Raw genomic sequence first — 14,455 nt, 5'->3', positions numbered from 1 at the left:
CAGGCTCTGAGCCATCAGCCCAGAGCCCGACGCGGGGCTCGAACTCACGGACCGCGAGATTGTGACCTGGCTGAAGTCGGACGCTTAACCGACTGCGCCACCCAGGCGCCCCTCACTTTTTTTTTTTTAAAGATTTTATTTTTTTAGATAATCTCTATACCCAACATGGGGCTCGAACTCCCAGCCCCGAGATTGAGAGTCACATTCTGTACTGACAGTTGCTCCTCACAAATCTCACTTAAAAAAACCCTCTCTACCCACCTAATCTAAGACCGTTGGTATTATACTCTATATCTAGTGACTCAGTATTTTTAAAATACACGGATTTTTAAAAAAAATAGCTTCCTAATTGCTCCATCAGACTATCCTTAAACTCACTCATTAATGGGCTTGAGTCCAAAAGTGTTTGGACTGAATTCAAGGTTATTTATTTATTATTTTTTAAACAGTCTGGCTGCCATCTTCCCTCTCATAATGTTCCCGGCATCTTTGCCTTAATCCTGCTGAGTTATTTACTCGCTGCTGGATTTCTTCCTCCCTCTTCTCTGTTATTTTTCTAATGTTCTTAGTGCCTCACTTCTGTCTCTAGGTTTTGATGCCTAGGTTTTAGTTGCATCTCTGGCATTCAACCCACCACCTCATCTCTTGGGTCACAGTTAGTGACCTTGTGTCTCTTAGTTTGGTCAAGTTGGGGAGACAAGTATTTTGAATTACTCTTAGTAGCCTTAAAAGCGCTCCTACAAATAACTTCTTCAGGTCGTGGTGGCAGGTGGTGTTCCTGAGACCTACCTCATTCTTTGGTTTTGGTTCCCCCCAAATCAGGTGTCAGACATAGTCCTTCCACATACTGTATGCAAGTTTGTCCCTTTGGCCATAGCACCACCACATTTGTCTTAGTTGCTGGCTTGGAACCATGAACTTACTCATTGGTGTTAAGGTAGGTGCTGCTGCAAGCACAAAATAGACCTGAAATCGGTAATAGCTCAAGTACACAGTTCATTTCTTGCCCGTGTAACACTTCTTCTTCTGAAGAAACTGTTGGCTGGTGGGAAGGTGATTCTAGGATGTAGGCTCCTTTCATTTTGTGGCTCCACCGTCCCCTTGGACACTCGTCATCACCTGCAACCAGCTAAGGGATGGGAAAAGAGACCCCGAAGGAGGCATTTGGCCTACAAATGAGGCTTATTACTCCCACTCACATTCCATCTAGCTATTGGTCACATAGCTACAAATATTTGCAAGAAAGGCTGGGAAATGTAGCGTGTCTCCAGGAAGAGGAGAACAAAGATTTTTATTAATTTTTTTAAATGTTTATTTATTTTTGAGACAGAGAGAGACAGAGCATGAAGGGGGAAGGGTCAGAGAGAGAGGGAGACACAGAATCCGAAGCAGGCTCCAGGCTCTGAGCTTTCAGCACAGAGCCCAACGCAGGGCTCGAACTCATGGACCTTGAGATCATGACCTGAGCCAAAGTTGGACGCCTAACCAGGCACCCCGAGAACAAAGATTTTATTAAACAGCTTACATTTTCCCTAAGGAAGACATCCTCAAGTCCCATCCAGCAATTGCAATGTTTTCCAAGTCCCATATCTCTGGTGATGCTCTCTCTTTTTCATCATGTTCAGTGACTTGGGAATTTAAAGACAAGTTAACCTGCTCTCCAACTCCACCAAATATATAATGTAGAGCAAGAAGTGGCTAAATACAATCACAATTCTCAATTGAAAAGGGGAATAATGAGAAACATACATCAGCCATCGATTCACAGCAGTGAAAACCCCTACTTCTCTCTAGAATAGTTTTTTATTTACTCTGGATCTATCCTGCCTTATCCATTATCTCTGTGGCCACCTGCTCTAGCTTCTGAGAAGATTTACATGCTATGATTTCATTTGAAGCAGGCCTTGAGAACTACATGTCTCCTTCCTGGGGGGTTAAACAATTTTCATGCACATGCTTCATGAACATGCAGTTTACCTGAGGTTGCTCTGAACGTGAGGCAACACTAAATAAATCTGATCTTTGCCACATGGTGAGTCCCTTTGTTTAGTTGTGCAGTCTTTTTTTTTTTTTAATGTTTTATTTTACTTTCGAGAGAGGCAGAGACAAAGTGCGAGCAGGGGAGGGCAGAGAGAGGGGAAGACAGAGAATGGGAAGCAGGCTACAGACACCAAGCATATCTGCACAGAGCCCGATGTGGGGCTTGAACCCACAAACCGTGAGATCATGACCTGAGCCAAAGTCGGACGCTTAACCAACTGAGCCACACAGGAGCCCCACAGTTGTGCAGTCTTGACAGGCCTTTCTTACTGAATACCACTTTTGGTCTTTTGTCTTAGTATTTGGGGTTCAGAAGCAGTAGACGTTTCAAGCCCCCAAGGCACTTAATCTCTGGGCTCTCTCCATTCCCTTCAATCTCTGCATGAAAATCAGATACTTCCTGCCTGAGTTTAGTGCTTTCCTGTAATATTTTTCAGCAGAAAACATCTTGAATAAGCTGTTATTCTGGCTCTTTCCATTCATTTCCCCTGAACTACAGGTTCAGTCGTCACATGACCCCCTTCCAAGCATAGCAGGCAACTGTTCCATCAAACGTTTTGCCCCTGAATACCATGGGTTCCAGTTTCTGCCTGCTGCTAAGCCCATGTAACATATTGCAAATGTTCATTCTCACAGACCCTCCCTGGAAGGTCCCAAAATTTGTTTTGGTTTTGATCATTTGTAGTAACAAGTGGACTTTAAAATGTGTATTGGCTCAAATACAATGGAGGGTTTTCTTCTTATTTATGTTAACATTCCAAGGCAAATATATCTGGTTGTCTCTTTCCTGTGAGGTGACTCAGTGACCCAGAATCGTTCTAACTCGTGACTTTGCCATTTCCTTGGCTTTCTGTTTCCTCTGTATCCAGCCAGTGGAAGGTGAAAGGAGCATGCAAAAGGCACATTTCTTTCTTAAAAAGCCTCTTGGAAATTGGTGCGCATCCTGTTTGCTCATATTCCACTGGCTAGAATTCAGTCATATGACCATTTCTAATTTCAAGGGAGGCCAAGAAATGTAAAGTGATCATATGACACAATAGAGGAAAACATGGATTTTGGTAACAGCGGGCAGTTTCTATCTTAAAAGGTTGGTTTGGAAAGTCTTCCCTTAGATATGTCAACATAGTATGTGCCTTCATTTTTTCCTCTAATTAATATGTTTATGAGATTCCTTATATAATGTGTTGTTTATTTGGCATTTAATTGCATAGAAGCATTTAGTGTATGATTTTATTATAATTCATTAAAAAGTACGAATCCAGCAAAATCTTTAACATATTTACTGAGACTTTTTATTTTTAAATTGGGAAGACCTCTACTTTCATACGGGAACCATGGAATATTTTGATGATCTGTGGAAAGAAAGAGTTGACTTAAATATTATTTTGCATTCCGGATGTCAAAAGAGTTACTACCAATTTGCAATTATATACCTGAATTCCTCTGCAATGATTAAATATAATTTAATGATTTTCTAGTCGGAATGCCGATGTGCCTATTTTCTTCTGGAATTTCACTTTATATCAATTGCAATTCTGTGAAAGACAGTAAGCCATGACCCAAACGAATATCACTTTTTTGGAGTAAACTCATAAGCAAGTCTGTTATTTTTGCCCTTCAACCTTAAATGTTTTAATAATGGAAGCCCAACATACCTGGGGGCAGGGGATGAATTCCGCAGCAAGTATTGGGAAAGGATACAAGTTCTTCAAACTTAGTTTAGATTCAATTATGAACTCATTTATTTTAAGCAGAAATGTTTCATGTTTTCACTGTTTCACTAGAGGCAACTCTTGCAAAAAAAAAAAAAAAAAAAAAAAGTTAAACCAGGGAAATTGGGCATTGGTATTGTACTCTTAAAAAAGTTAACTAAAAAAGGCTCCCGGTTAATTTATGGAACTAAGGATTCAAAGGCAGAGATTAGATAGCGTAACAACGTTAATTTCTGTCAGTTTTAAGAGCACTGAAAGTTTAAAAGTTCTTTTCAATATGGAAAATAGTGCTTGTTAAGTGTGTTTTTATAAAATCTTTGTTGCTGGAAATAAAATGGACATGGGAATGGAATATGAAAAACATATCTAAACTCAGGGTCTTTGGGAAAATGCCCAGAAAAAAAAAGAATTGATAATCAACAAACTGCTATTGTCAAATACAAAATGATTTTGTTAAACAGATTAATTACACCACTATGAAGTAGGACAAGTTCACAGTAACTCAAAGAGCAAGCTAGGGAACAGGGTATGAGTACACAGAGTCCAGCTAAAGATCCTGAGATCCTTTTAAAGCCACTTCGTTTCATTCTTGATTTATTTGTGAACTTTAAAGGAGATTATTTTAAAATGTTTAAAGTTGTCTGTAATCTATTTTCTTTGGAGGTCACATTTGACTTAGAATTAAAGAAAATGACTCAAACATTTTGATAGCAATATTTTATAGCACATTGAAATGAGAATCCTTTCAAACTGGAGATCTTAATAACATTTACATGTTATCGATCCGATATTTGCTTATGTGATCAACATTATTTTGGGTAAAAATCCTATTAATGCTTATTTGTCCATGGTAAGAATCAGGGCTGATTTTTGAGCACGCTCATCTGAGAAGACAGATGCTTCCCATTCCAGGTGAGGGCTAAAAGGTGAAGAGATTTCTTACAGAAAGGTGAAGAGAAGGAACTTTTAAGCCACACAAAAATTTATTCTCTGGAAAACCAAACTGCCATTAAAATCTCCTTGGATTAATAATTTTAACAGTTTGTATATTGTTTACAGAGAGGTCAGCAATTTATGTAATACAATTATACAAAAGGGAAAAGGCACCGAGACAATCGGTGGGTAGATAGTAGAAAAGTAGACATGAGAATCAAACGCCACATACAGCACATTTTCAATTACATGAAAATGATTAAATATAAGCTCATTCTATAAAATGGGTCATTTCACACACGCATCTGTTTATATTTCTGACCCCAAAAGCAAATGAATTCTGGGACGATAGTACAACACTGTTGATAACCATACAGACACTTGTATATGTTAATAAGATCCATTAACGGTATACAGTTACTAGAAAATATGCTGGAGACAATTTAAGACCAAGGGAAATGTTAATCAGCAGTGCATTTCTTCAGGTTGTTTAACAGAGTTTTGCTCACAGAGCATTTAAACTTCATCACACTGTTATATCCATTATTAGAAAAATAAGTAAGAAAGCTCTGTAGAAACTATACTATTAAGGAAGCTCTTTGCCTCAAAAAAAAAAAAAAAAAGAAAGAAAATAGGAAGAAAGGAAAGAAGCAAAGTAAGGGGATATTGAAAAAAGATTCCGCTAACTGAATTTTCCATACAAATTACATTATTTTGAGAAATAAAGCACAATGCAAGAGTACTGAGCAGTGCTGAACATCATGAGTTTTAGAAAAGGAATAGATCCTAACATTTATCAAGACCCTTAAAGCTCATATAATAACTGGTTCTTCATCAAGACTAACTAAGGAACTTGGATAACACTTCTTTCAAAATTCTAGTAGAAATCCAGCCAAAGGTTAGCTGTCCTCTCTATGTAGTTTTAAAGATTCCTCAAAATTGTTGCCACTATATTTTCACCACAAAAACAGAAATCATCTAATTCAAATTATGCAGAAACATTATAAATGAACTTTGCAATGCAAGCTGCTATTGGAAACTTTTCTCTTAGTAAATTTAAAGTAATTATTTATAATTTCAAAATACTGTTAGAAGTATCACCATTATTTTCTAGCTGTGCTTCAAATATTGTTTAAATATACTTAAATACTAAGCGAGCCGATTTATATGCAAAGCTACCCTGGTTTCCCCTCACAAAACAAATGTGACGTAATTATAGAATGTCGTAAATGTTCTCAATATTTATTCGGAAGGACTGCCCCAACAGAAACGTGCCATCTCCACGCCCTCCTCCAACACAAGCCTTCCTACGATGCCATGGTCTTTACTTCAGTTTTCCTTTTTTGAAATTCTGTCCAGTTACCATTAAAACCACAGCCTTTTAAGCGTTCCTCACAAAAATTAAAAAACAAAATGTCCAAGCAAAAGAGAGAAGACCAAAAGGAGGGAATTGGGGGAAATTTAGGACATAATGTCCTAAAATCTTTTTTGAGAAGTTGGCTTCCACTCCATTAGGATTAGAATCAGGGTTTATGGAGGGAGGTGGGTGGGGATGGACAAGATGGCTGATGGGCATTAGGGAGGGCACTTGCTATGATGAGAACTTGGTGTTGTATGTAAGTGATGAATCACTAAATTCTACTCCTGAAACCAATACGGCACTATATGTTAACTAGAATTTAAATAATAGTGAAAAAAAAGAGGATCACTTGTAGGTATTAAAGTTGCCATCCTACACCAGGGCTCTAAGATATTGTTCTTTTAGGCTTCAGGGGTCTTTTCTCTTATTGGTAGTTATGTATTAGTTTCATCAACACTAATGAAGGTTATGTACAGGAATCACTGGTGAGGACCTACCCCCAGCGTATAAAAGGTTTGGTTGTTACTGAAAACAATAGCGTGTGGAGAACGTGAGCACACTCAGAAACCGACAGACAAGTGCTGGTAAGAAGTTCACAGCAACCCCCTTCAACCAGATGTGAGGCAAGATAAGTAATCAGTCTTAGAGATATGGGAAAATTCCTATTTTTTCTCATTAGCACAGAATAGTCATATTTAATATTAACTGCTTAGATTTATGGAAATAAGCATTCCAGCAATATCTGAATCTATAAACAAATTTCATAAGATTATTTTTTCAGTGTATAATGGGGTATTGCATTTCATGTATTGGGTATTCATTTTAAAAACAATGTGTCAGGTGAGAGATCACATGTTAAAGGAATAAACAGAAAGGTAGTAAGGGTTTTCTTTTTAAAGTAGTCTTGAATACTTAAAAGACAAGCTCAAACATCAAATACTAATCAGAATAATAAAGAAAAGGGTGAAGAAGGAAACTCAAATAATAGGACAATTTAAGATACAGACTGTCAGACTGACATTGAAATAATGTCAAAAATCTTGCAAAACTATTGCCATAGCAGTGATTTTGTTTTCAGTTATTTAGAAATATTTATGTGCTAACGGTTGAGATTCCATGATAAAATTATGCCAAACTTTTGTTAGATTAATAATCAAGTTTCCTTCTCTGCCCCCAACCCACACAACATCCTAGAGTACTTCACACTCGTGGAGGCAAAGTACAACAATAATCACCAGAGCAACAGCTAACCTCTAGTGGCTACATATGACCACGCTTTGCTCTCTCTAGTCTTAGACAAAACCTGTCTGATCCCTGTGACTAAGGGAAAAAAAAGTCCAGGTATCACTTTTCGATAGGTATTACTCAGCTTTGATGAATTCTGGTATTTAATGTGAATGCACATGAATGCAAGTGGGGGAGAAAGGCACAGAGGAAGAGAAAAAGAACAATTTTGAAAAGAAACATTACCTGTCTTAAATAAGTCAATAAATAAATAAAAATAAAATGAAACATACTTGTCTAAACGTGGAGAGAAAGAACAAGTTTCATTTTTGATAATGGGCTAATAATTCTAGTCTATTATACACTTTCACATTAAACTTGCATTATGACCAGACCAAACACAATGATACAGCAGCAGTTACAAAACAGCCCAATTCCATACCACATTATTTCAAATACTCAATTAGTGCATTTTTCAGTGGGTTAATGACAGATCTTTGTTGGGGGAAAAAACTTCCAACATGTAAAATATATTCATGCAAAATATTACACCAGAGAAGAAGGCACAGCAACATTTTAAATGACGGAAAACAGAAACTCAGATGAACCTAATACACAGCATTTATCTTTAGAGACGAGAAAGACCTGAGGCTGCTGTATCAGCTTGATATTTGAAATAAAGGATCCTAAGAAAGAGCAAAAACCATCAAGGAAATAGAGATTAGAAAAGAGGTGACAAACCCTGGTGTTGCCAGTGAAGAATCCAGGATGAGTGTGAAGACAGAGAAGCCATTTAAGATGACAATAAAAGGCAACAGACCTTATTCTACACAGGAATGAAAAATGCCACCACCTTCAGCTGTTAACTACAAAACTTACCTACAGGTCAGTCTCATTTCAAGGAGAATACTGACAGAGAGAGACAGAGAGGCAAATATCTCCTCAGACTCTCTGCCTTATATTTATCACTGTAAAGACAGTTCACAGGGAAATATTTGAATAATAATCCAAAGAAATTTTCAGGAATCATAAAACCAACCTAACAGAATTTATTATACCAAGGAACACTTTGAAAAAGTTATGTTGAATGTGAAAGTACAGGGACTCATGATTAAATATCGCTTTTAATGTTTTCATTAAATATTTTTCTTTTTAAGGAAGCACACACAAATAAAAGATCAAAAGCACTAATCCTAGTCTTAACCTCACTCTTATTTATCACAATTACACTTAAATTTAATCTGTGGATGCTGAAACATTGCTGTCAGTAATTCTCTATCATGAGCTCAATATTCTACACCAAGGTAACTCAGGCAGAATTTCCTGGGAAGCTTAATAAAATACAGATTCATAGGTTTCACTCCAGACCAAATAAAACAAAAATCTCTGGAGGTGGGGCTTTGGAATACAAATTAAGCTCTCAAAATAATTCTTAAAACACACGATAGTTTGGGGCACACTATAGTTGTTTCAAATTTTGCCCTTGGAGAGAATATATTCCTTGATGGCAATCTAATCTGTGTTTATTCTTTAAGATCCAACTAAAGGGTGATTTTCTCCAGGAAGATTTTTCTGATCCCATGTTGTATTCCTCTACTAAATGTGTATCATTCTGCGGCTATCTTCTCACCTTAGGATGCAAGCTTTGTGAGGGCAGAGACTTTGTCTATCTAATATACTATCTCTGCATCTGTAGCACTTAGAACAATACATTACACATAGTAGGTGCTCTTATAAATATATGTAAAATAAAGGAATAAATAAATCCATGCACTGCATAAAATTCATAAAAAACTGAGACCTATATAACAGTATCATTGATTTCTTCTGTAGGAAATTTAGCTCCATTCAGTATTTATTATGTGCCTACTATGAGCACAGGGCACATAAAGATAGTAAGACAAGGCATTAACTCATATTAAGGGAGAAAGAAAAACATATAATAAAATAAGCTGTAATGCGGTTAAACCTTAATAATGAGTATGTAAGAAACATAAATAAAGTACAATGAGAGCACAGAGGAAGACAGAGGTCATTCCTCTCACCACTGATATGGGCGAGATACCTGCTAAAGGATACAGGATATCTCCTTCATGGGGTAGAAAGGGGATCATGTACAATTAAAGTATCTTGGATTCCCAAAACTGGACAAGGAGAACAAATTGATTAACATACTTTCAGAATATAAGCATAGGCTAAACTCGTGGAGTAAATTAATCTCCAAGTCCCTGGAAATCAAAGTCATCTACAAACTATCACACAGAAGTACCATTTATATCCTGAGAAGAAAAAAAAAATCTGATCTTCTTTTCTTCTTTGTCTTGTATTTCTCTTTCCCAAGCTCTGTTTTGTTCTTCTCTTTTTCCAGTTCTGCCATTCCATTTAGGTGGGTGGCATTACTGGTGAATATAATGTTGTTCTGTTTTTCTTGCAACTGGTAAAAAGGGGTGCGATTGCAGTATGTGTAGTATAGGTTTTAGAGTAATTTACAGCTGGATTCTCGATCTACTATTTGCTTACTGGATGACCTTGGGCAAGTCTGCTTAACCCCTATGCTGCAGTTTCTTCGGCTATAAGATGTGAAAATATTACCTAGTTCATAGCACTGTTGTGAGAATCAAACAAAATAATAAGTTACTACGCTAGAACTTAATTATAGAAGTTACCATCATCTTATTATACATTTTGGTGGGCACAGATGCTACTTTAAAGTTAATTTAAAAAATGTCTCATAATGTATTTAACTTTCTGCTCAATATGGAGTTTGACTGGTGACGATAATGATGGCTACCTCCAGTGCAGGCCATAGGTGAACTGGGAATGGTGAATGGAAAAAAAAAAAAACAAGAAATAAAGGCTTTTGGATAATAATTATCAGTGTGAAATAATGTAATAACTATCAACGAGAAAAATCTCTATGAATTGACCATCTAGTCCTTGTGGGCAAACGGCAATTTTATGTTAGTGGATTTGTGTCATTTCTATTCACACCTGGAAAAATTTGATGACTACTGCTCTTACTTCATCTAAAATTTATACCTTCAAATAGCCTCTCAGTTCACTTGAAAAGCTATGATATCATTTGGTTTCCATCATCATCTTAAAGACCATCCTTAATTCTATGACCTATTCCCCCATTGGTGCTATCTTACTTTGCGGTCATTGATTATGCTTCTGATTCACTTGATAAATAAATGAAAATAATGATGTGGTATTGAGAAAATGATTTAACATGTAGCCCTGGTCATCTGCACTAGGCTGGATGAAACCACCCTACCAGGCCCTACACCTAAGCATGCATATGCTAATCAAGGTAGCTTAGATGTTCTCTTATTGGTTTTTCCTTGTTAAAATCGTGGTCCAATTTATTACTTTTGTCACTAAATACAACATTATTGAGAATTCACTGGATACATAGCAGTAAGATAGTCAAACGGATTTCACACAAAATGTGGACAGTACAGAAGACACAAGGTTACAGAAGAAAGCCTCTGAAAGGTAAGAGGATAGTATACTAACCAATTTTTTTACTGATTTGAAACACACTTTGTTTCCTGGGCAGTAATAAATGACTACGTTTTGCAGCTCATCTGGGAGACAGATAAAGCCTCTAATTCCAGGCTCTGAAGCTCCCATGAATGCCAGTCAATTGCCATATTTGGACTATCTCATTTTATTAAAGAACTTAGGGGGTTTTAAGAGAACAATAAGAAAGTGGGTTGTCTTTCTCACAAGTTTCTGAGACAACACCTGCTGCCCACCAGTGGGCTCCTATTTGCTGTAAATCACTGAGATATAAGATTTTGCCCTTTACGCTTTCATGCAAATTTAAGCACACAAAAGAGCAGTAGTACTGTCTTGTACATTAGATTCAGTAGAGTGAAGTGGGTCTCTCGAGACCTATTTAATCTTTTTCTAAAAGAATAGACAAATTTGGGGGAGTAATTACTCTAAGTTGTGTCAATCCACAAGGTACAAAGATATATATTTTGCTGTGTGTGGAGGAGAATGGCAGCAAATAGCACCCAAAACCAAATTTAATTTCTAGTAAATACAGAGAGGAGAAAAAACAATCCATAAACTTGATCAATGGGTTTCTAATTAATTAGTTATCTGAAAAAGCCAGGGCACCTTCACCTTTTTGTGTATGTGTGTGTGTGTGTGTGTGTATGTGTGTGTATGTGTGTAGTATGCATGTAGGTGTGTGTGTATACAGATACACGTACACATAATTCATAATCTTTGAGGACTTGGCAGCTGGGGTGGAGATAGGGTCCTTCGTGAAAAGTTTTAAAATTGTTGATTAATTTTTAAGTCATTGGACTTGGTATCTACACCAGATAACCCCATAAAGATAGATCAAAGCACATGCACAATTCTGGACTGAGTCTGCAGAAAGATTTAGCAAATAACAGCTAGTTAGGTCTTTTCGTCAGTGAAGGAGAAAGCACCACACTGGTCTCATAATATGTTTGATTATTGATTAGGCTTTGTCACAGCTACAAATATGACTCTTCTCATTAAGAAGATCTCAGTTCTTAGCAACGCAGTCCGTTGTTGTGAAGCCAGAAGCGATACTTGTAGCATTAAATGCTTAAATCCAGTTTCCCAGTAAGGTCTGCGTTCCCCAACCCCACCCCACCTTTAAATCTCTTTCCACTGTTGAAAATATGTATGCGAGAGAGTTCACCATTTGATGCACATTCTAACTTTATAACTTAACTCATCTATAAAAAAAACCTGGAAAACACTTATTAGTGTAACAATAAAAGAATTGATCTTTCCCTTTAAGGCAACTCTGCATACATTCTTAAACCTCATGTCACCCAATATGGCATTTGTATTTTATCTTCTAATTCATGTTATGAATGCATAGAGCTGCCATTTTTTAAACTAAAAAATATTAGGAGTTCACTGTCTTTTTGGATTTCTTTTAAGGCCTTTTCAGTAGAGCCAAGCTGCTGTGATAATGTCTATGCATGGTTTTGTTACTGTGGTAATAAAAGGTCCTAGCTTGCCATAATATATAGTACTTAGTTGGGTCTGGGAACAATGGCATAGTGCTTTTTGGTAATTGGTAAATAGTATGTTTTTGTCTAGTTTAATTAGAAATCAGAAAGAGAGAAAGAAAATATTTTTCATATATACAAAACATTCTATTTAATAAAGTATATGCATAAAATTATATACTGGGTAAGAAGCGAAATTAAAAAGAAAACAGCTTATAATATTCCTGATTAATAAGAGTTCTAAATATAAAAACAAATGGAAACGCCTTGCCATTTAAAAAAATTAGCACGTTATACAACTTTTACAGACTTCAGAGGAAATAAAGATCTTGTGACACTGTTCTGAGGAATCTTTACATTTATAAAAATCGAAGGCCTAATTTTGCAAATACAACTTTCAAGCTGTATGAGCAAATTTAACTTACATGAAAGGCACAGGATGACATCACGTTGAAGAACGTATCTGTAAATTTCATAAAATCTAGTCACAAGTCACTAGAAATTTCATAAGGAATCTCAGAACTGTTTTTAATATGATGTTCTGACTCAAACTGAGAACTGGAGAGTCTTTATATCACAAGTACAAATTCAAGAGTGAAGAAGACTGAGAGAGAACAGTTTCTTATTTGAATGCTACCTGCTTTATGCAGTGTTGTTTACGAAGTTCTCAGAGCAGATACTTAAAATTAAAATTCTCTTGAACTTGAATTGTTTTCGATTTTCAACAGCTTATCTACTATTTTTTTTAGTTTGTAAAAAATGTATTTTCACGTTACTACAATTTTAAAGAGTCAGTCGTGGAAACAAATGTTAAAGTCCTGCTCTATTAGCTTCCTACATTGGAATACAGGAATACAGAAAGTGCTTTCAACAGAAAGTTACGTAGTTCTACAGGACAACCTGTCTAAAAGACTTGCAAGGGACCAGTGCAGGGACTGGGTCTCTTTGGATCAGGCAAAAGCAGAGGCAAATGAAGAAATGAGCTTTTTTTTCCAAAGTGACATATAAAAAAAATTCCTTTATGAAAATGAAGACTCGCTTGCACTTAAGATTTAGTGCTATTAAGAAGAACTGAGGCACAAGGAAACTAAGTGCACAAAGGAAAAATATCTGAAATGAAAGTGTTTTCTATGTAATTGAAACCCTTCGCCGTTAGATATGCCTCATGACAGAGCCGGAGACGTACTTCTTCAGATTAAAGAACATTACCAACCCCAGGGACAAGCCAGTCAAAATACGTGTTTCCTGGTTAGCGTTTGCGGGGGCGGGGGCGGCGGGGGGGAGAGGACACTACAACAGTGTTGCAACTAAGGATTCTGATTTTAAAAAATCGGTTACAATTTTGATTTTTCATGAAAGTCCTGGCTCTTTGCTAAAGTGAAATTAACTTCAAACCAAAAGCATGTTCTTAAAACTCTGGAGAACTGTTAACTGTGATGATGGAAGTTTCTCATTTCCCAAACAAGCTCTACCAGAGACACATCTTTTCTTCCTTTATGTCAGGATTAGACGCTCTTTCCACAGAATTTAAAGCATTCTGGTAGAAGGTTGAAGATGACGCTTCAAAGAACAGCTCTTCTAATGGTGACTAGGTAAAAACAGTAATGCTGCAATCAGAAATAATGCTGCCTTGGACTGTAATTGCTTGTTTATCCTATTCATCATGACTCTAGTAACGCATGCCATCTACACACTTGCTGTCCCTTCGACTCTTTCATTTCAGTCCAGTGATTGAGCTCCTCTTCTCCAGAGCTGTTCAGACCTAAAGAAATCCAGCCTATCATCTCTTTCCTTTTCATGCTGCGTTTGTTATACACAGACAGTATGAGTGTCACATCAGAAAGTTGAAACAGGGCCACTTGAAAAACAAATGTTTCCTTGTATACTGGATTAGGCTGCCCTCTGCGGATGGATGTCTTGCATTTGGACATCTCTTGACCCATGGAATTCAGGAGAGTTAATTTAACATACGTATCTAAGGAAAAAAACAACAACATACCACAAATATCATTTGAAACAAACTCAAGACACCTTACTTGTGACATTTGCCGAGAACATTAAGTATTTATACTTTATAAGGATATGGTGTATACCATGTTTCATGGAATTTCAACTGATTCCATTTTGATGTAGATGCTTATTCAATGTGCCAAGTACAGAGAATGCTAGGTAGACAG

General features: G+C 36.7%; 1 protein-coding gene across 5 annotated transcripts in view; it reads right to left on the bottom strand.

The window, feature by feature from the left end:
* Positions 1–4,716: 4,716 nt before the first annotated feature.
* The window catches only part of SYT14 (synaptotagmin 14), a 219,405-nt gene continuing 209,666 nt past the window's right edge, over positions 4,717–14,455 (bottom strand). For all 5 annotated transcript variants that reach the window (XM_045452413.1, XM_045452414.1, XM_045452415.1 and 2 more), the window contains one exon: positions 4,717–14,253. In XM_045452413.1, the coding sequence (XP_045308369.1) occupies positions 13,940–14,253 (314 nt within the window). In that variant the 3' untranslated portion in view covers positions 4,717–13,939. The remainder of the gene's footprint in view (positions 14,254–14,455) is intronic.

Source organism: Leopardus geoffroyi, chromosome C3 (assembly GCF_018350155.1).
Source record: "Leopardus geoffroyi isolate Oge1 chromosome C3, O.geoffroyi_Oge1_pat1.0, whole genome shotgun sequence".
Classification (NCBI taxonomy): Eukaryota; Metazoa; Chordata; class Mammalia; order Carnivora; family Felidae; genus Leopardus; species Leopardus geoffroyi.
This window is presented reverse-complemented; position numbering and strand designations above follow the sequence as displayed.